This window comes from Eurytemora carolleeae, unplaced genomic scaffold (genome assembly GCF_000591075.1).
Source record: "Eurytemora carolleeae unplaced genomic scaffold, Eaff_2.0 scaffold1848, whole genome shotgun sequence".
In the NCBI taxonomy this organism is placed as follows: Eukaryota; Metazoa; Arthropoda; class Copepoda; order Calanoida; family Temoridae; genus Eurytemora; species Eurytemora carolleeae.
Genome location: NW_019397777.1, coordinates 8,596 through 32,495, shown reverse-complemented (window position 1 = coordinate 32,495; position 23,900 = coordinate 8,596). Strand labels below are relative to the sequence as shown.

At 34.1% G+C, this 23,900-nt stretch overlaps 1 protein-coding gene across 1 annotated transcript; it reads right to left on the bottom strand.

Annotated features, from left to right (window-relative positions):
* Positions 1-11,019: 11,019 nt before the first annotated feature.
* On the bottom strand, positions 11,020-16,265 carry LOC111715871 (uncharacterized). The gene is made up of 7 exons (XM_023491269.1): positions 16,205-16,265; positions 14,828-14,946; positions 14,668-14,707; positions 14,028-14,141; positions 13,754-13,915; positions 11,356-11,451; positions 11,020-11,030 (listed from the first exon to the last, which is right to left on the bottom strand). Exons 1-7 carry the CDS (start codon positions 16,236-16,238, stop codon positions 11,020-11,022), a joined length of 576 nt encoding a protein of 191 aa, XP_023347037.1. The 5' UTR covers positions 16,239-16,265.
* Positions 16,266-23,900: the final 7,635 nt, after the last annotated feature.

Genomic DNA, 23,900 nt, shown 5'->3' with positions numbered 1-23,900 from the left:
TAAAGTATATTCCACGTCAAACTAAAGTATATTCCACGTCAAACTAAAGTATATTCCACATAAAAATAAAGTGTATTCCACGTCAAACTAAAGTATATTCCAATTCAAGCTAATTATTATCATTTTTATGTTTAAAATGTACAATGTACATTGTTTTATCTGCAATTCTCATTCGTTTATAGTGGGCCAACCAATTAAAACAACCTACTCTGGTTAGGCGGGTCCAAACTACATAGTAAATTGTGATTTTTTATTTGTATTATCTCGTGCTTTGTAGTTGAATAAAAAAATATGAAAAAAAATATGAATATGTATATTTCACGTCAAGCTAAAGTATATTCCACGTAAAACTAAAGTATATTCCACGTCAAACTGAAGTAAATTACACGTCAAACTAATGTATATTTCACGTCAAGCTAAAGTTTATTCCACGTCACACTTAAGAGTTTTCCACGTCAAACTAAAGTATATTCCACGCAAAACTGAAGTATATTCCACGCAAAACTAAAGTATATTCCACGTCAAACAAAAGTATATTCCACGTCAAACTAAAGTATATTCCATATTAATGATGTCACATAAATTTTATTTTATTTTGCAGTGGGCTAGGAATAATACTAAGAATAATTTCTCTTGTTTACTTTCATAACATCAAGGTTTTACATCCTATTCTACAAATATAAATTCATGAACAGTCACTTAAAAGGGACTGCAGTTTACTGAAGAGTGCCATGTTCGATTAACAACGGTCCCTTTACCGTCTGATCAAGAATAAATGAGATATCCACACTTTTAGCTTTTATTTGTATTAAAGTTGAAATAGAGGAAATTGTTTGAATTAAACACTTTTTTAAAAAGGACAACATCTTCAAATATTGTTATCAGATAAAGGTGGAAAGACCCACGCTGCGGACCCCTCCCTTTAAACATCGGATGTCACGTGAACTGCAATGACTGTCTCTTTCAACTTTAAGTGACAAAGAAAGACAAATGGCCTTCAGATCGACATTTTTTGTCGAGTTTGAGGTCCTCAATAGTTAATCCTATTATACAATATTTATGTAAATATCTACAGTACATAATAAACTAAAAATACTTTTATAATAAAATAAAGATCAAATATTGTAACTATCAAGTTTCCATATTATGTATTACAATGTAAGATTCAGAACAGAAATTGAAAATATTAGAAAACATTTGATAGTTTGAAAAGTTTGTTCTCCACGTGAAAAACAATTTTTAACGGACTGTTGACGTAGTTTTAAGTGATCCTATAAGTAAAGAGGGGCATTTCTAAGGTTTCCAGCGGACAAAAACTTTTACGAAAAAATGCGAATATTTTCGTTCGAATTCGAAAACTTTTTCGCGAAATTTCGCATTTTCGCGAAACTTTATTTTAAGAAAAAACTACAAAATGATGCGAAATTTTGAGAAATAAAAATTCTGCAAAAACCATTGCTGCAACACTTGATTGCGCAAAAATACTTTGCTAAATTTTTGCATTCCCCCTCCGCAAATTTTGCATTTGTTCGGGAAACAGACTACAACGAAATTTAGCAAAAAAAAAGAACATTTTCGCATTTTTGTGAGCAATCGAGATGCAAAAAAAAGGATTTTTATGATTTTCTGTAAAAGTGTTCATTTTGCAATAAAAATGACTTGAGAATTTATTAAACAGTAGGAGTTTGCATGTTTAATTTTTTCAATCCGTTTATTAACGGTTGGAATAATCAATGAAGAAAACATTATATTGTGTTCGCTTCTAACGAACTAAACTTTTCAGTTCAGTTAAAGATATATACTTTTCAGTTCAGTTAAAGATATATAGTTTTTAACAGCGTTAACGGTTTATAACGGTTTAGACGTAACAATATATCAAAATGTAGGCTTGCTGCAGATTATCGTTTGATTATGAATTGATATGATCAAAATAGAATAATACTTCTAGCATCGTATATAATTTATGTAATTTATAAATCTGAATTTTTATCTAAACAAAAGCTCTGTCTGAATGGAAACAACTTTTGTCGTGTCTTTTTTATAATTAAACCCAACTGAGAATTTAATTCTGAAATATTCTAAAAATCAAACAATGTCCGTAAAAGTATTTTTGAATAATCAATTTTTAGGATAATATTGGATATTCATAAAATTTAATTAATCAAATTTCGGAAAACTAGAGCTAATTAAAAATCTTTAAAAAAGATCTCCTTTCAGGCTTCAAACAATTGTTTAAGTTCTGATTATAATTGAATCTTTGATAAAAAAAAATAAAACGCAGTTTTTTAACAATACTCAATGCTCATCTCTCAACTTTTACAAGAATTATGAGGTAGCATATTAACACTATGAAAAAAAGGATTAGGTTTCTGTTCTTAAAGAGAAAGTTTGCATAATTTCAAGTGACCCTCTTGCAAATATTACAATTCCAGATTGAGAACGGTACCATATTGTAGAAACTATATGTCGTCTATCTAGGTTTAAAAGTGTTTAATTCTGATAATTCCTATATGTTTTCCCTCAGCAGAAATGCACAAGCACTTCTTTAGAGAAACCACAATTGAAAATTATTAGTATTCAAAATTATAAACATTGAAATCTATTTCATAGATTGCAAAAACAGTAAATTGAATGGTTTAAAAAAATAAGATCTAATCTAGTTTTGAGTTTTGATCAGTTACAGCAGTTATAGGCGATTTTATCAATATAATGAAGACGACTTTTGATTTTAATTTTATTGATATCAATCTTTAGAAACAGCATGGGTACACAAAAATATGGAAACAAAGAGAAGCTGTCGATTAAAAAAGACTCTTTATAATTACTTATAAACTTGTAAGTTCTGTTCAAAATTATCCATTTATACAACAAAATGTCTTTTTACAACTACAGTCTATATTCAAAATTATAATCGAAAGAAAAATTAAGATAATTATTAAGACTATTCATTCTAATGTGTTAAAACTAAAAAATATTCTAGAAAGAAAAAACAATTAATTATTATTTCCTCTCTGTATAGTAGAAATACTGCAGAGAGAGAATAGATAAGTTTTTACAATATTACGTAGTATCCGGCCCTGCAATATATTCTACACAATTCCTCCAATTCGTTGCTAATGACTGCTTTTTAAAAGGAGTGACTGGGTAGGTATGGTAGTTGAACTTAGAGTGTAGTATTGTTGAGAAAATATCAGGATTAATTTGATAACTTTTAAATGTTTATACAAATTACGTTCTTTAATTGCTTAATAGGATAAAAGTAGCTCTTTAAAAATCACCATAAGAAATTATTCAGGAGCCTTATTTTTATGATTAGATTTATAAAAATTATTAAATAACCCGGAATAAAAACGTGAAAAGAATTCTTTTATAAACAAAGAGAATAGAATATATATTAGAGGGGAATTTACTAGAAAAAAAGTGTAAAACGGCCATTTTGTTGTACTGTTTCCATACTGCAGGTGTACTTCACATATTTGTTATATATAACCTTTTGGGCCCTGGAATATCATTTTATAGAAAATCTAAAATTAATATTAAAAGAAAACCAAATTATGAAATAGGCTGGTTTCATAATTGACCAAAAATCATTTCACATAGACTCTATGCCTTTCACTTTACAAATGTTGTAAATCTAAAACGGATTGATAATGCTCGCCGCTCTCGAAACAAATCCGAACAAAAGAGATCAGTGCACAAAGAACCTTACTAGTAGAAAGACTTATATACAAATATAATCTTCTACCTTAGGTAAGTGCAGCTCCCAAAGTTATATTAATTCATAACTCAGACTATTAACATAATATAGCCTGATAAATATATTCAACTGTGAATAGTTAGTTATAGATATTTATATTAACCTAGGCGAGCAAAGATATATAATTCTGCATAGCTAAACCCAATACATAGCTCCGTAGAATTAATAGCTCCGCAGAGTTAATAGCTCCGCAAAGCTAATAGCTCCGGAACATTAATAGTTCCGCAAAGCTAATAGCTCCACAAAGTTAATAGCTCCGGAAAGCTAAATAAGGTAGCTCAATAACGCTAAGCAAGACCAATAGCTTAGTAAAGATATATACAAAGATAAATAATTATTAAGTATATTAATAGCTCAGTATTTAACAATACCACAAAGGGCTAATAAAAGCTATAATGAAGATTACGACCACCCTACCCCCAGTGGGTGGTGACCATAAGGATCATGGGGCTGTAGTTCGGGTCCTGCCTGCTGCTGATGTGTCTGAGAGATCTGTAGATGAAGGAGGGAATGATCTGGATAGGAGAGGGCCAGGAGGAGGTGACCCCCAGACGGGGGATCCTACTGTAGATTCCCCCGACCCGGAGGATAAGCCTGAGGATGCAGACGAGGATGACCTCCTGTGGACGAGACTGGGCCTCCAGCCAGACAGAGGCCGGATAGACGTAGTTATCAGTAACTGGAGAAGGATCGAGGGTCAGATAGATGTTGCCTGGCAGAGCCTACATCAATTGATTGTAGATGCATCTCAGGGGCATAGGAGGATATCTAGGGAGGAACGCTATCTGAGGGTGGAGGTGGAACTGTTGACCCACATGTCCTTGCTGATGCTGAGAAGGGCAGAGCTCCTGATGTCGTTTGAGACCGAGGTGGATCCGAATGCTGAATATTAATCTCCTAAATATAAATATACAATTATTACAATTATTGAATTAATAAATGTGAACTCAGAGAGTTAATTATTGCGTTTGAAATTCTGCTGTTGACCAAATAAAGCTCGAGGTTTACAACACAAACGATGATTTTCCGTTATAATGATTTTTTTTATTCACCTAATTCATTTTATAAAGTTTATTTAACAGCTTTAAAAAATTCGAAATTGAAATGGATAGTCTAGGGAACATACTGTATTAATGTACTCTACTGGATATAATTTGTGAACATTTACATGATTTGTACACTTTGAACTCCCTTTCAGGCTGAAAGGGGCTGAACAAATTTATACCGAGAGATTCTCTAAATTCCCCTCTAATATATATTCTATTCTCTTTGTCCATAAATTAGTTGTTAGTTAGAAACAGGTTGAAAAAATAAACTAACTGTTAGCATCAAAAATACGAAATTTTATTCAGAACTTTAAGGAAACATGCGACCAATTAATAAAGAAAACATAATTCAATATAATGACGAAAAAGAATGCTTTTACCATTGATTTCACGACAAAGCAAATGTTCGGTCTTGTGTAGCAATTAATTAACGTAAAAACGTTGTACAGGTATCAAATAAATTCTGATATTTTTCTCTGTGATACTGCACTCTCAGTTCAACTAACATACCTGGCCAGTCACTCCTTTTAATGGAACTGTACACTTAATTTCAAGCAATACCTCATTAGAGTTATATGTTCGATTCACAACAGTATCTTTTTTCTACTCTAAACTCTAAGAATACCGAAGTCCACTCTATTTTTCACTCAAAGCTCTAAGTTTACCAATGTTTACTCTATTATGAATTCTATACCAGTTTCTACTCTATTCTAAACTTTAAACTCTAAGTATACCGCTGTATATTCTAGTCCGAAATATAAACTTTAAGTTTAACGATGTATACTCTATTCTGAAATCTATACTCTAAGCATACCAATGTATACTTTATTCTAAATTCTATACTTTAAGCATACCAGTTTCTACTCTATTCTAAATCCTATACTCTAAGTGTACCAGTGCATACTCTATTCTAAATCCATATACTCAAAGTATACCAGTGCATACTTTATTCTAAATCATATTCTCTTCATGTATAAACGTGTATACTCTATTCTAAACGCTATACTCTAAATATACTAGTGTGTAAACTCTATTCTAAGTTCTATACGCTAAGCATACAAAGCAAAAATAGGGTATACTCTATTCTATATGATATACTCTAGATACTCTAGTGTATACTCTATGGATAGCAGTTTCTACTCTATTCTGAATTCTATGATCTTATATACCAATAAATACTCTATTATATGTTCTATACTCTAAGTATACCAATGTATATTGTATACTCTATTCTAATTTCTATACTAAAAGTATTCCAGTTTCTACTCTATTCTAAATTCTATTCTCTAAGTATACCATGGTTTCTATTCTATTCTAAATTTTATTCTCTAAGTATACCATGGTCTCTACTCTATTCTAAATTCTATTCTTTAAGTATACCATGGTTTCTACTCTATTCTAAATTCTATTCTTTAAGTATACCATGGTTTCTACTCAACGAGAATAGAATATATATTAGAGTGGAATTTACTAGAAAAAAAGTGTAAAACGGCCATTTTGTTGTACTGTTTCCATAATGCAGGTGTACTTCACATATGTATGCTATATAACCTTTTGGACCCTGGAATATCATTTTATAGAAAATCTAAAATTAATATTAAAAGAAAACCAAATTATGAAATAGGCTGGTTTCATAATTGACCAATGATCATTTCACATTACAATCGATGATTTTCGTTATAAATATAAATCAAATGATGTTTTTTATTCACCTAATTCATTATAAAGTTTATTTAACAGCTTTAAAAAATTCGAAATTGAAATGGATAGTCTAGGGAACATACTGTATTAATGTACTCTACTGCATATAATTTGTGAACATTTACATGATTTGTACACTTTGAACTCCTCCATGTCTTCCAACATTACACGCTAAACTAAAAAAGTATAAACGAGTTGGTGAGGTATAAAACCAAAGACCAAGACGTTGCGACTCTTTACAGTCGACGCTGCCTAAATATTTGATGATTAGGATTCTGAGTTGTCTGGATCTCATTAACATATATTTATGAATTGATTTTTGTTTGTCTCAAAACATTTGAAAAATAAAACATTTAAAACTTGGACAACTTTTCATTTTGGATACAAGTTTTGATGTGACAAGAGTTGAGTAAAAAGAGTAGAATTTATCCAATAAATTCCAGCTGTCTGAATACCATTTTATCAATTTATCATATACGCACTTATACAAACTATAGACACAAGGACATCACTGGTACAACTTTGTGATCTCGTAGCTCCTCTAGCTTCGATTTTATGCACAAGCATGTGAATCGCAAATTTATTTAGTTTAATATTAGAAATTCATAACATTTATGTTCTTCTAGCTCCATAACTCTCCAATTTTATGAGTTATGATGAAAAACGTAAGATATTTCCATTTTACGTGTGCGTAGTTGCATAGAGAATAGAATATATAGAGAGGAATTTAATGGAAAAAAGTGTAAAACGGCCATTTTGTTGTACTGTTTCCATACTGCAGGTGTACTTCACATATTTTTCAGGCTGAAAGGGACTGAAAAAAATCATACCGAGAGATTCTTTTAATTCCTCTCTATATATTCTATTCTCTATGGGTAGTTGACTTCACACCCCCCTTTTTCCTTTTATTCCCCTTCCTCCCCCCCCCTTCAAAATCCTTTGGTTACGCCTACATAATAAATTGTACCATTTTGGATCTGAAGACAAGAAGTTGTGATGAAAAGTTTTCTCGAAGATAATAATTGTTTACATCCCAGGGATTGAGGTGTAAACAGGTTTTTACAACCTACCTAAAGGGACTGTAATCGTAATTTCAGGTGACTCTCGGTGCAAAATGACAATCCCCGATTTTCACGACTTTACCATAAAGCTTAGTCTGACCGATGTTAGGTACTTTCCCAAAGGATTTTTCCGAAGGGGCAATTTCCCAAGGGTTTTTTCCCAAATGGCAACTTCCCAAGGATTTTTTTCCCAAATGGCAACTTCCCAAATGTGTTATTTCCCAAGCGGCCACATTCCAAGTCCGTTCTAGCCGCTGCGCTTCTGCCCCCAGTATGAAAAGCGCTTGATCCCTTAGCCTATCCTAGCCGCAGCGCTCGGCCCCTCAAATTGCAGCCTACGGCGCCTTAGAGGGCTTAACATAACCTTTAGTAAGTTGCCGATTGGGAATGTTCCACATTTGGGAAATTGTCACCTGGGAAGTTGCCCTTGGAAAATGTCTTTAAGAAAGTACCTAACACCGTCTGAACAAGTATGGATAACGCTCAAAGTCTCTTAAAAGCTTAGTCTGATAAAGTATAAATAGCGCGCAAAGTCTCTTGAAGATGAAACCCTTTAATTTACTTCATTTAAATCTAAAAGATCTGGACAAAAAAAACATTTTTGGCGACCGTTTAATAAACCAAACATGTTATTGAAACTTATTAAAACTATAAAGTGAAAACTGAGTTTTCTGCAGTTATCACTGTTAATTGTATATAACAGATAATATACAGATATACAAGCCAACAAAACAAATACCCCGGTCCATTAAACCTAGATTTAGTATGGAAATTAAACTAAATTAAATCAAATTTTATTCTCAAATTAAAAACAAAATTACCAGAGCCGTGGGAACTTTTATATTTTGGATATCGAGATCATGCTTAATCTCGATATTTTTTTAATCTACAGATTACTCTAATGTGCTTTTATATTACCCGCAGTAACAATCAGATATCTCGCGAAAACAAAATGGTGCGGGATAAACCTATATTGAACCAGAAAACAAAATGGTGTGGGATAAACCCATATGGAACCAGAAAACAAAATGGTGCGGGATAAACCTATATGGAACCAGAAAACAAAATGGTGCGGGATAAACCTATATGGAACCAGAAAACAAAATGGTGCGGGATAAACCTATATGGAACCAAAAAAACAAAATGGTGCGGGATACACCTATATGGAACCAGAAAACAAAATGAGGGATAAACCTATATGGAACCAGAAAACTGTGCAATGAATCCCATCAATGTTCCCCTTTTACTTGAGAAATTTCGCAAATTATTTTGTAATTTAAAATTGTTTCAAGTGACAGATCTTTGAAATATACAAATGACAAAAATTCTTTTCGACATATTTAAATGAAAAATGAAGACGCTGAATGTTCTGCCATGTTTTCTGAAATGGTATTTTATGAAAATTAAAACTCAAATATTAAGTACTATTAGCTGGAGAACCTCGTGTTGCCCAGGTTTATATCATTCTTCATAGAAATACTCTGTCGTTTACCCGCACTTTGTATTAAATCATGATTTAGCTGAATTGCCCATTGTGGCCCATTGAATTTCAAAAATTTTAAAAGAATTTGTAACCTAAGTTATGTAGTCATGGCCGGGTTCAGTATAAAAATGTCAGCCCATTTGGTCCAGCTGTTTGGACAGCTATAGCTAACGTATATATATATATTTATATATACGGGAAAAGATATATGCCGGTGTAAATCCAGTAGTTCTCCAACCTGCATCGGATCAACATGTTCTCCTGCATAGTAGTTTATTACCTACAAATATATTGCTAATAAATATCAAATAAACTATATCATAGACTTGTTCTTACTCTTTAAAGGGACCGTTCACTTTTTTGGGTAATTTCAGGGTGCACCCCACCCCCTCGGATGATGACACCTCTCAATTAGTTGTCTAAATTATAATATTAGTAACTCCCAATTATTATTATTATTCAAATCTTTTTATTGATCAAAAGTACAAAAATAACATATAAACTATATATATATATATCAAAAATAGGTACATTTTGATTTTAATATTTTACACGGAAAAAATGTTTATTCATGTGGAAATCTTGAAGATTTGGTAAATGACACAATTTTTATTTTTATTTTGAAGTTAAGTAAATTCAGTAATGACAGTAAAATGAGCTGACAGCCTTTAATGATTAAAGATTAATGAAGGCTCGTAGGGATATGATTCCGATGGTTGAAGAAAAAAATAGGAACAATAAAATACAATAAGAACAATATACCCAGGAAGAGCTTGGTGAGACCTACTAAGAAGGTATCTAGGAGCAAGGCTGTTCTGTCCTATGATGAACTGATTGAGGGTCCTGGTAGAGTGGAAGATGCTTATGATGATCTTGATTCTGTGTTTGAGATCCCTAGGGAGGTGTAGGAGTTTGAGACCTAGGAGGCCAGTGAAGTGCTCAAGGACGCTTATGATAGCCTCGGGAATGATGACAACATTTAGTTTTTTTTAGGTTTCAAGTGATTGAAAACTATGAATTCTTGTGATATTAGGAAATAGGTCGCGGGGTGCACCTGAATTTTTTTTCTTTGTTCCTGGTTGGCGAGTGTTACGCGACCCAGTCACGTATATGGGATATGAGGGAAAGGTCGCTCCTGTGCTAATATTCCTACAAGATATCTGCAGCGCCCCTGGACTTCGTACTGCATGAAGAGGGGAGTTTCCAAGAATAAAAATAAAGCTGCTCAAAACTAGGTTTTATATGTATTGTTTATACTCTAACGTACATTCTAATCAATTGAGATGTGACTTTTGATGGCGATGTTCGCCAATGTTTTTGTCTCTTTGTTCTTGTGATATTGTGTGAAGGCTCAATATGGTAAGATTTACGCTAGAGTTACTTAATATTATTGTACTATTTAGAATAAATCAAAACCTACAGTTTTTTACGCCCAAGTAACTTGTTTCTCAAGATTATTGTCGTATTTTCTGATTTATTTGTATTTTATAGTTTTCGTCATTTTTTTTATGGGCTTTTTCTGTAGTAAAAATATAAGAACTCTATTTATGTTATTTTATAGTTGAACATGCTGATCTGAATAAATCCTGAGTTCTTTATTTGACGGTCAAAATGAGTACAAAGGATAGAGAGAAATGTTCCGACAAACCATCGCAGAATATCACTAGGCACATGTATTCGCTGGTCACGAAACACATTATTTTGTTTTCCAAAATTTCATAAGAATTCATTAAAAATTGAATGAGATAAAACAAAGAATCTGCAAAAATTTTGAGTGCTGCAGTGAATGTTATCAATTTATAACCTTCTAATTCAAATTTCTAGTATTTTTATAAGGTTCGAAGAATATTTTTTAAATTTTTATCACATTTTATTTTTTTGTGCCTAAAATCCGAACAAAACGAAAATTTTAAACATTTTTGTCCAAAAAATCGATAATCCCGGTTTTTTTAATCGCCCTGTATTTACACTTTAGAACTTGCCTTATAGGTATTGTTTAACTAATAATATCTTTTTTAAGTTTCAAAAACTTCAACAATTGCCTGAGCTGAAAACTTTAGAATGGTGGATATCGAGATTAATGCTTAATCTCCTCTTTTTCTTAATCTCCAGATTAAATATTGCTTGTTCTCCTCATGAATATAATCTCCAGATTAATTAACAGATAGGGATTAAGGATATCACATTCTAAAGTTTTCAGCTCTGGTGAAAAAGTACAAAGCCATGCAATAGTATTTTACGATTTTTCGAACTTAAACGTTGTCTCGACCATTAGACATTTTTAGAAATAAATAAAAGTAATTTTACCTTTTGAAGTGTCTTTATTAGGTTGTTTAGACAATAAAATGTAAGTCTCCTGGTTCAAAGATACCACTGGGTTTGATCTGGATGTAGAACTCACATCTAAAAATACTGAATTTTCAAAATAATTAAATCAATTATTACACTTCTTATCAAAAATTCATTATATTTACTTCATCTTCAGTTTAACTTTTATGAATCCTCGACAATGATCAGAGATGTTTAACCTTTATTTCAACATTGTACGCTCGATAAGTTTGCTTTCATAACATTTTGCAAATTTTCACTTTGACGATCTTTTATATTTTGCAAAATTATCAATCGAAACAATTTTGCAAAAAGATTTGTAAAATCATGCCCAAGAAAACTTTGTAAAAGCAGACGCTTATGTATCCTGAAATTAAAAAACCTTTCCTCATTTTTAAGTCTTAGTCGGGCCTCTGGTGAAAGTTCTCCTGAGAAAATATACACTTAGGATTTCAGAGCTGAAAACTTTAGAATGGAGGATTAATGCTTAATCCACTCTTTTTCTTAATCTCCAGATTAAATATTGCTTATAATCCTCATGAACTTAATCTCCAGATTAATTAACAGATCGGGATTAAGGATACCACATTCTAAAGTTTTCAGCTCAGGGGACGGGACATTAGTTCCAAAACACTGAGTGTTAGAAATGGGCACAAATTGAAAGACTGAGTTTTTAGTATCCAGACCCATAAGTCGATAATGAACACTGTAACTAGAGATGTTAACGTTTTCATTTTTCAGAAAACGATCGTTTCGTTATGAAAACGACAACGAAAAATCGAAAACAAAACGATCGTTTTTAAACACGATCGTTTTTTAAAAAGGACGTTTTTTAAAAATGGGCGTTTTTAAAACGATCGTTTTTCAAAATGATCGTTTTTATAAAATTCGTCGTTTCGTTAACGATCGTTAAAGAAGACCCTTTAAGTTAACGATCGTTAACAACGAACCTTTGTTAACGATCATTAACGAAGACCCTTCGTTAACGAAGAGAGGAAATCGACCTAAAGGGCATCTGTACTTCTCATTGAGTAGTTTCTCAGAAAATTTTAACTCCCCCACAAATTTTAAACTTCATGTAAAACGACATTCAATAAAGTTGCATGTAATTTTTTTCCAAACACGACCGTTTTGATAAAGTTCGTCGTTTCGTTAACGATCGTTAATGACAACCCTTCGTTACGGATCATTAACGACGACCCTTTGTTAACGATTGTTAACATAATTGTCAATAAATTTTTTTTTCAAAAACGATCGTTTTTTTAAAACAATCGTATAAAAAATGGTCGCAAATCGTTTTAATAAAAACGATCTGTTTCAAAAACGGTCGTTATTCGTTTTCTAAAAGTTCAAAACGAGTGGGTCGTTTTTAAAAACGATCGCTTTTAAAAACGAAACAAAAAACGATCGTTTAACGATCGGCTACAAAAACGATTAACAACCCTAACTATAACCAACATTTTATGAAGCATGACAATGACAATAATTCCCAATTAAAACTATTTCCCTGAATCAAAATTATAAATGGAGTTCTTCTTAAATTAAAACCATTGACTGTTTTCAAGACAAAGTCAGGTTTTCATTTTACGAACATATCCCGAGTTTGAATCATTGTCGCGTTTTCGAGACAAATCCCACTTTCCCGTTTTTGAACATAATCCGGTTTTCAGAACAAAACTCACTTGCATAACTTACAAAATAAATCCCTCTGCTAAATATTTTGATAGTCTTAGTTTCCACATTTTATTTGTTAAATAAGAGTTTGCAGTTAATTTAATTTTCATTAATTTTATTTAAAAATTTCCCACAAAAATAGTAACATTTTTATTGTAAGAACAAAACAATATTAATAATTTGATTTCTCACTGCTTTAATGGTTATTAAGTTATTAAAAGAACAATATGTTTTTATTTTTCGTTTTGTTTTATCAAAAAATCTTGTTTTGTTACGTAAGTGGGTAAATGTTTGAAAATTAACATTGATATGAATTCGTGTAATTGTCTCAAAACCAGGATTTGTTCCGAAAACGCGAGATGAGCTGAAATACGGTAATTGTTTCAAAATAGGGATATGTTCGAAAATGAAATCAAGCATCAACAAAAGTTAATTCTCAAGCATTATTGTTAGTTTAAAGTTGACAGTTTTTGCGTTAATATATAGTTTTAACCATTTTTATAAATGTATAGTGTAGTTTAGTTCAACTCAGCTTGGATTTAAAGATACATATGCTTGGAAAAGATAACTTTGCAGGTTTAGCCCATTTCTAACACTCAGTGTTAGAAATGGACCAGGGGTTAGTCTTGGAACTAATTTCCCCTGGATTTAATTTAGGGGTTAATCTCTTGGTGAGTTGCCTATTGGGAAAGTGTCTACTTACCATACAATATTGTGAAGATCTGATGAGATCCATTCAGAATACTCAACAATTTCTTTTTGTTTATTTCCAGATTGTATTCAGACAAATTCAGGTGGAGAATTTTTAATGAGCAGGGCATCTCCTGTCTTAGAACACAGATTATGGTGGCTATTGTGAATAGATCTAAAATTTGAGAACATATTATATAGATTAAATAGTTATATTCTAAAAATTTCCTACTTTATTAAACAGATAATTCAATTAATTTGTAATTATTGATTAAAATTATCTTCACCTTCTGACAAATCTGCAGTGGGATCTTTGTTTTGGACTTGGTTGGTGGAGTAATCAGGATTCAGAGTTATAATAGTATCCTTTTTAACAAGAGTAGCACCACTGCCCTCTATAACTATTATTAAAAAATACAAAAATTCAAGAATTCGCAGGATACAAATATTTTACAGTACTTTTTATCATGTAACAGTAGTTTAACCCAGTTTAAATTTTCCTTACATTGAAAACAGTAAAAAAGGCTAGTTAGAAAGATAAAATTAGACCAGTATTTAATTTCTCAAAAACTGAATAACATAGCTCAAAAACATTTGCTTGTTCTATAAAGGACCATCATATTTAATGACTAGCAAAAGCAGCAGTGATGCGCAGACGGAGTTCAACCACTTCTCTTGAGCAATGGTTCAAGCAGAAGAGAAGATGTTGAACCACATCGACGAGGTTCAACCAGGTCTTGCAATTTAATAAATATGGTCTCTAGTCTAGTCACAAAATCAACAAAATAGTTCCTGTTCTATTTAAACTTCAATTATTACATTACAATTCTATGTCATGACTTTTTATATGACAATTAGCTGAACTTCAGCTAGTTCAAATATATATATATGAGCGAATTGCTTTACTATATAGATGTAATCATGTACCTGAGTTAAATATAAATATTTCCGGGTTTGAAGAGATTATCTGAAAATAATCCAGTTAGTCCTGCATTTTCATTTTTGTGATAATTTAAAAATGTTTTATCAAGTTTTTTTCCACATGTGAAAAGGCAACACTCGTTAGTTCTGTTCCAATTTCACTTGCCTTATATACATGTTTCCTTCTAATCCCAGGGCAATATGAAGTCAAGTTTAGATGAAGAGCTTTCAATTGACATCCTCCATTCTTCAGAAGCTCTACAGCAGAGTGCAGTAAACTTTCATCTAAATCTATATTTAATATTTAAAATAGAAATGTAAATTACAAAGCTTTCAGGGCTCTTTGTGTCCATTAACTAGTACCAATTTTAGTTGCTAACCGTTGCTCTTTAAGCTGCCATTTTACTGAATAATTCAGATATGCGGATTTTTTTATTATAAACTTGCGCATTTCCAAAAGAATAAATGTTAAAATTTTGGGGCTAAATTGGTCCTTTTTAATGATTTTTTTTAATTATCGCCTTTCTTGGGTTATGTTAATGTGAATTACCACAATTAAAAAAAACTTGGCCCGAGCTGATCAGCCATTTTTACGTAATTAGTGGATACAAACGGACAGGCTTACAAGGAAAGGATTCATGTATTAGTTAATGGGGGAACATTTAAATATTTTAATCAACCAGGGGCGGATACAGGGGGGGGCGGGGGGACATTCGCCACCCCCTGACAGATTCAGGGAGGGGCGTAGCCCCCCCCCCCCCTGAGATTTCGAGGCAAAAAATGTTCCCAATTTGATAAGTGTTATTGTTAACGATAAATTTAGAATTAGAAATTTGTAAGAAACTAGACTTCAGTTATAATATTCTTCATATCTAGTAATGTTCCTTAATCAATACTCATTTATCAAAATTGTAATATATTGTTCCTAATTTTCATGCATTTAAGTATAACTAGTAATTTCTTTTTGTTCTTAAATTGCTAATGTTCCTATTATTGTTCCTGTTCCTAATACTGTGTCCGACCCACCTTAAATTCCTGTCCTAATCCTATATTTTTGTTCCTAATTCCTGAACAATCTTTTTACTGTTCCTAAATCCCTGTCCAAATCCTTTAATTTTGTTCCTAATTCCTGAACAATCTTTTTACTGTTCCTAAATCCCTGTCCAAATCCTTTATTTTTGTTCCTAATTCCTGAACAATCTTTTTACTGTTCCTAAATCCCTGTCCAAATCCTTTAATTTTGTTCCTAATTCCTGAACAATCTTTTAATTGTTCCTAAATTCCTGTTCTAATCCTTTAACTTTGTTCCTAAAACTTAAAAATCTAGTTTTTTAGTCTTTAGTCATTAATTTTGACTCTTTTTGAGTCTTTTAAGTCAAAAAAAATTTCGCCTCCAGCACGGTTTTTTGTTCCTAATTATTAATTTTTCTGTTCCTAAAAAATCTTGCCCCCCCCCCCCCTCACTTAAATCCTGTATCCGCCCCTGTAATCAACAACTTAAATTGGTCTCTCAACTTGCAGTTCAACTTAAATATTTCAATTCCTGTTTGATTATCCTTCTTATCTTTAACCTTCATTTCTGAAAAAACAAAAGCAATGTGAAACTTTAATCTTATAATATAATTTTAACAAGCATGACCATGGTCTAATGTCTATCACTGAAAGCATCTGGATATCACACACTTGTAAATGCCCCATGGATGATTCATTCTAGTGTACATCAAGTAGAATACTGCCTAGTTTTTTACAAACAGGGCTACTCCTCCTAGGAATCAGAAAACCACAACAATTTAGAGAACGATTTCTGGACTCTAAGATCCAGTGGTCGGATGATAGAGTTCTGAGGTTTCCCAAGCACGAAGATCTGGAATACTCTAGGTTTGGTTTATCTCTGGAGAAGATAGAGGAGCAAACCTGGAGCCAATCTGTCTTTGGTACCCGGAGCATGGTTCATCCTAGTGGGATTAAAGTCCGGCTCCTGCGTGTTGACGTTAGTTCCACAAAACCTTGTGAGATTGGGAGAAGGTGTATGAAGCTGATCCGGTGGCAGAGGTGGTCTTTGCTGGAGTGGGCCAGGCTCAATCCTGATCTAGTGAGGGTGTTCTTTGTGAGGATGGGGACTAGGTGGACTGAAGATGTTCCATTTCTTCCTGGCTGGAAACCTAGAGGAGGTGGGAAGAGGACTAGGAGTCCATCCAGGTCCAGACCAGGAGTGGAGAAGAAGAGGAAGAGATCTGGGAATGCTGCTGGAGTTGTTGGTGAGAAGAGATCTAGGAGTACTGCAAGAGTTGTTGATGGACTCCCTGGTGTGGAAGCGTATGTTAGGTCTTCGTCCCAGCCTGATCCAGGTTTACCTGGAATAGGGAATGGGACTGAAGTTCTGCATAGCAGGCCTTATCAGGATGAGGAGAAGGAGTTGGTTGAATCTGGTTCAGGGCCAAGCAAGGGGAAAGACCTCCGTGCTGGGTTGAAGTCTAGGAGAATTTTGGTGAGACCTGCTAAGAAGAGTTCTTGGAGCCTGAGAGTGTTATCCTATGATGAGAGAGGTCCTCCTAGGGTGGAGAATGCTTATGAAGATCTTGATTCTGTGTTCGAGATTCCTAGTGAAGTAGAGGATTTTGAGATTTAAGTGATGAGGGAGCGATTGAGGACGCTTTTTAGATGATGTTAGTGCTTTTTTTCAGGATTTAGTGATTAGAAACCATGAATTCTCGTGATAATGAGAAACCTGTCGTGGGGTGCAATCAAACTTTTTTCTGTTTTCTCTTGGTTGCGGAGTGTTACGCGACCAAGTCACGTATATAATGATCTATAAGGATGGTTGCCCCTGTGTGAGTATGCCGGAGAGATTCTGTAGCGCCCCTGATTCCTCATATTGTGTGCAGACAGAAGTTTCCAGAAGCCGGTTTCTGGAGCTTGTTTATACAGAGCGTCCCATATCATATTAGATTATCTCCAATCTTTAACACCAAAATAAACCCTTAATACTCGAAAAACTTATACTTTTCCGCAAGAAAATTCTTATATAAGCCTTATGTTATTTTTCAAAATGATTCATTCTAATGAAATTTTCTAATTAGTCCCGAAAATCGTAATTTAGACCCGTTCTCGGTCCAATATGATGCGGGACACCCTGTAGTATAAATCTAGCGTACACTTTTCGGCGCAGTTGAGATTCAAACTTAAAACGTTTTATTACGACGCCATATTTTTTTTGTTTAAACCAAATTGTGACACGATGTGGAGGTTCAATATGGTAAGCTACGCTAGATTTATTAAAAATATATTGTATTGTGTTTTATAAAGTAAACGTACAGGTTTTTTAGCCCTATTATTCATTAAATTAATAGTATTCTGTATTATATTCACGTCTTTTTCTTTGCTTTGTATTTTAATGGGCTTTTTCCTGTAGGAAAAAAGATAAAAGGTAAAAAAGATTATGAGTTCTAGTTGTGTTTTTCTTAGTTGAACTGCTGAAATATATTCCTGAACTCTTACTTGGCTTCAAAATGAGTGGGAGAAAAGGAAGGAAAAGTTACGACAAACCATCACAGAATGTCACAAGGTACATGTATTCGCTGGTCGCGAAACACTACTACTACTAGTACTACTACTACTAGTACCACTACTAGTACTACTCCTAGTACTACTACTAGTACTACTACTAGTACTACTACTACTAGTACTACTACTACTAGTACTTCTAGTACTACTACTAGTAATACTACTACTAGTACTACTACTACTGTTTCGTGCCCCCAGAGCACTTAACAAATGATAAACGTACAGTAACTCCCCAAAAATAAGAGGCTACATAATATCCGGCTTGCGAGATGGATTGGAACTACGCAAAGATCCTGCCATTCTTTCTAGAACAGGTTCCTGCTATATACACGTTCAATCTTATAAAAAGAAAGACCACTCAATTCAAATGACATAATCCATATCATGACTTATGAAAAACCCTGTTCTAGTAATAAATAATAATAAATAATAAACGTAACATTCATACAATTCTCATTCATACATAAAATCACCCTAAACAATATTTAGGAAACCATGACCCAGTACATACTTCTACATGTCTTACAAGGCCGATAATTGTTATTATCAGTTATATCCGACTACAACAATTTTATTCTGAAAAGAACACATTTTAGTATTAACTTTTCCAAATATTTCGGTCATAAAAAACAAGAAAACCGATCTATATGTTTACGACACGAGTTCTAACACTAGACTAAGGCGTTGTACTAGTAGTAGTACTAGTAGTAGTACTAGTATTAGTACTAGTAGTAGTACTAGTAGTAGTAATAGTAGTAGTACTAGTAGTAGTACTAGTAGTAGTAGTACTAGTAGTATAAGAATGTTCTTCTATTGCATTTTGTATTATAAATATTCTGAAAAGATTGTGATCAATATTGCAACTTTGCTTGGAAAAATATCATTTTACATGGCGCTTAAATATCAGATCACAATCAAATATTACTCACGGTCCAGTCTTCTTCCACCTGCACAACATTCCCGGGCGAAAGAAAGAAATAAAAAAAAACATTAATTTATCTGGACCAGGCTTATAGAATTGAGGGTGACAAAGAACACAAAAAAAAAACACAAGCTGAGCTTTAACGATGATCTTGTTCTCTTGCATGGGGGGATCTTCCTCTCCTGATGTGAGAATGAGGAATTTTACCTCTAACTCTCGTGCTGGATGGTCCACTAGACCTATCCCGTGACAAGTTTCTCCTTGGCCCCCTGGGACTTCCTCTAGATGCTCTTGACCTACTCCTGTAATCCCTAGAACTACTTCTGGGTCTCTTCTTTTGCCCAACTCTCTTTAGAACAGATGAAGAGTGAAAGTCTCGGACCCAGTTTGTCCTCTTAACGCTTTCCCCAAGATCAAAATTCTTGCTAAATTTAGCAACAATCTCCCTTTGAGCAATGACCTCCCTTTCCAGCTGCTCAAGACGAAACTTGGCTTTGGCCAAACCCTCAGCTTGATTCCTCTTGATAGTAACTTCACAACCTGGAACTACTGAAGGAGCAGAATTAGTTGACCTCATGACAATCAGTCTCAAGTCTTCATAATAGGACCTGTAATTCTTAGAGAAACCCACATCTCTCCTGTACTTGTCAAACAAACTGTCAACTTTGAGAACATTCAGCCTTGCCCACTCATACAATGCCTCCCTCTGACCCCTATCAGTTCTTCTAGCTTCAGCCAGAAGAGAGGATATCCTGACAGAACTGGTGTCTACCTGAAATACCTGTTTTTTCAGCTTAGGATGAGTCACCAGGCCTAGTGTGTCAGTTGCTGGATCAGTTCCTATTTTAGAGTCCACCTCTCCAATATCCAAATGCCCAAATCTAGCGTACAACCTGTGTGCAGCGGAGATGGTAACTGAGAACATTTTTTCATGCTCAAACACTTGTGCCTCCTGAAGTGACTGATACTGAGACAAGTATCTTTCTCTCACTGGCTGCAGATACCTTGGTCCGCCCTCCGCCAGGGTTGGCCAATGGGGCAACAGATCTATGACCAGATTTACCTTGTCAGATGGAGCGGCAGACAACACTCCTCTATGTGTACAATACCTCAAACTGGCCATCAGGTCAGACCTAGTCACTGAAACTGAGACTGCTGGACTAAAGACAGCAGAATTCTGCAGTGTCTGTCCAATCCAGACACAAAACCAACTTATGTAATCAGTTTGATTGCATGAGGAGAGGTAACATGCTATGTCTGGGTCAGGGAACAACTCCCACAAAAACAAAGAAATCAAGACATTATATGTCAAGAATCCAAACTTGAAATTTACCATCGCATATACTCTCAAAGAATGAGGCAGGTCTTGATATCTCAACCCCCATGAATCATCTCCTTTCGAACAAACATTATTCATTGGGGCCCCCAGTGCTATCATGCTCATGGATGTCATATGTCTTGATTCTAATCTCCACCCTGCCAGTACTGCCAGACACTCTAAATCAACAGGTCCTAACATCTTGAACTCTTGATTAATGAACAATGTGATTGTTTCTTCAATTACAGTTACATTACTTTTAATCTTGAGTCCTGTACACACAGGCAAATCGTGCAAGATGGACACAATGCTCTTCTGAATATCTGGACAGGTTATGATAAAGTAATCATCTTCATCCTTTTCAATCTCAAAAGACATCACCCCAGCCCAGCTGCATCCATTCCCAAATATAATCTTGGCTTGAAAACTCACCCATTTATCTTCCATCATCCTTCCATCTTCATCTTCAAACCAAGATATCTCATCTTCCTCATACGCCCCAAGAGTCTTGGCAAAAAACAATCTTCTTCCCACCATATCCTCCCTTGTTATGCGGAGAAGATCATACCAAGAAACCTTCATATCTCTGACATCTAGAGATATTACACAAGTAGGAAGGGTGATCTGATCTACATCATATTGATCAGATATCCATTCATGAAACTCCTGAATATCCTCCTCACTTGACCTACCAAATATGATCTCCCTTACATCTAAATTCTCCTCATATGAGTAAGAAAGGCCTCGTTGATGTGCCCAACATTCAACAGTATCATTACTTGGTTTAGCCCAAGATCCAGGAGTCAGTGTACCCTCAAATAATCAATGAGTGGTACACTACAAGGAATAATCTCACATATTGGTATTATGTTTGGATCAACCATTTCATCTAATTTTGAATTTGACAAGAACCGGTTCATGCACTTCTCATCTTGCCGATGACCACTAGGAAGCTCATCGATCTCAGCTACTGCTTTAACAATCATCTTAGAAGTAAACCGTTTATCTATCTCAGTTGCTCCCCACATTCCTGATACATGAGGAACAAGAATCTCTGCTGAACTAGATGCTGGTAGCTTTCTTTTCTCCTCGGTGATCCCTTTAGCAGCTTCCAACAGTTCTTCACAAGATCTAAGCCTGAAGAATGTCAGATTATTATTTATTGCAAAGAGATCATTTAAACCTTCTTTCATTGGAAACTTATTCCTCAATGAAAACAACCATACCATATTTGAATTACTTATACACAACATAGAGCTAGTTACTGGAGAATACTTTATTACTGTATTTGTCATATCAAATCTGAAGAACTCTTCAGAAAAGATGATACTGAAGCAGAAAACACCAATTTTTGATGTATTCTTCTGCATAGTGGAACTAGTACGGAATTACTCGCGACACCCTGATGTTTTATTAGGTTGACACACATTATCGTGATACTCCGACAAATTAATATACAAATCCTCTTCAGAAAACAATCGGCTAACTTCTCTATATGATCTCTCAACAATCTTGAATCCTGGAACTTGATTGGAGTCAGACTTTGTAGGATACATAATCCTTACTCGTCTATCAGATACTGATATAATCCTTCCAACTTTCCAGGTTTTACCTGAGTCAGATGACTTACTAGAGTCTGTGAATACAAACAAAACCACATCATCAACCTTGGGAGGTGGATCCGAATTCAGCCATTTGCTAGGTTAGTGTTGAAAGTGATAAGCTCTATCAATCAAAGTTTGCAGAAATGCTGAAGTAATCTTACGATTCCTAGACAATAATGCAGAGGGAAGATTAGGCCCAGACAGATCAATTGAGTTATGCAAAGACCTGAAATTGTTCCGACCTAACTTCAGCCTGTTGGGGGTAAGGATTTCAAATCCAAGATCAGATACATTGGATGAATTTCCCTTAGCTATTGGAATATCATCAATAGCATTAGCTATCTTTGCAAATGTTGTTTCCCATTGCAATGTAGTCATGGGAACATTTGTATCAATCCCAGACCTCTCCAGCAATGATCTGATTGATTTGACCTTAGATTCCACCCGTCCTCGTTCTTCATGTGCCTTGGGAGCAGACACTGACACCTTCAGTCCCCTAGAGTCAAATACATATGTATTTACATCTCTGATTGAAAAAGATGCTGATTGTAATGCAACCAATTGTGAACCATTATCTATAAAGATCTCAGCAGGAACCCCATAGCGGGAAGAGTGCCTCTCAATGGCAGCAATAACATCCTGTGTTTCCATACCTTCCAAGGCTAAAATGTTGGTTGCAGATGTAAGGAGACATACTATCACAAGGGCATATATCTTAAAGGTTTTTCTAGCATTTTTAAATGCTTGTCCTTTGAAGCCATAGATTATGTCCATCTGACAGTTGTAGAACACTGGAGCAATCATTGTGCGTGAAAAATGGTGCTTGCTCATCTCTAAGTCAATTGTTTTCTTCAAGATTAGCTTACATTTGATACAATCGTTCCTCACTTGTTTGATAATTCTCCTTGGATTATCAATAACATACATCTTCTTAGAGATCTCCCTTAGTGTGATTTCAATACCTGCATGTGGTTGGATTTTTGTATGGACTGCCATAAGATAAGCAAAGAAAATGGGAGAATTGGCTAGTACTACTGGAACTAAACCAGTGAACTCAGTATTGTCAAAGAATGCATAAAGATCCAGATCCTTAGTTAGAAAAGGACTTAACTCTGATAATCTCCCAGAATGATACAAGATATCATTTTTTAGCTCAAACTTGGATAACCTTTCCTTTGGAACCATTTCCATTATCACCTGAGTCTCATGTTTAAACAATAGCAGTTCTGTTTCATCAAGAATTTGATTAAACTTTGTTGATTCTGAACAATCATTGGAGTAAGAGCAAAACAGACATTCCTGGATCTCTGTTGCTTTCTTCAGATGAACCTCGTTGTTTTGCGCCCCTGACGCATGATCAGTGGATGTGACAGTATATGCTGCACAGAAAACTGATAACCGGTTTTGTTTAGTCTGTATAGGCAGCCTCCTGGTTTTTGTACTTTCCTCAGTGTCGGGAGATCTCCCTAATTGAAAGCATATAAATAGTTTTTTTATATTGCTTTCTGCATGTGCGAATAAAAAACCGCTAGTTATTGAGAAAGTGTCGTATTTTCAGAATTTAATAGTTATATGACTGGTTTTCTGTATTTAATATCCTAGAGATTTTGCAAGACACGTTGAGGTTAGTACAATATTAGGGGTTACCTTTTGTAAATACAGCAGTTTTAGTAATAGTACGATTTAAGAATATTATTTTAGTCGATTATTTATGATCTTAAAAGGAGTGATTTGATGTTTATTTCTGATTTTATTCATGTAGAAGAATGACTTTTTCCGCCAATGGTTTTTGTATATATATTGCTTTATTCAACTTACTTTTTCTGGAGTC

Bases quoted from the DNA above. Each gene is read 5' to 3' on its own strand.
- LOC111715871 (XM_023491269.1), bottom strand. From the start codon at position 16,238: ATGAAGGTTAAAGATAAGAAGGATAATCAAACAG. The intron at 14,708-14,827 runs GCAAGTGAAATT...GATTATTTTCAG, and splicing joins GAAGGAAACATGTATATAAG to ATAATCTCTTCAAACCCGGA. The intron at 13,916-14,027 runs GTGAAGATAATT...CTCAAATTTTAG, and splicing joins CACTGCAGATTTGTCAGAAG to ATCTATTCACAATAGCCACC.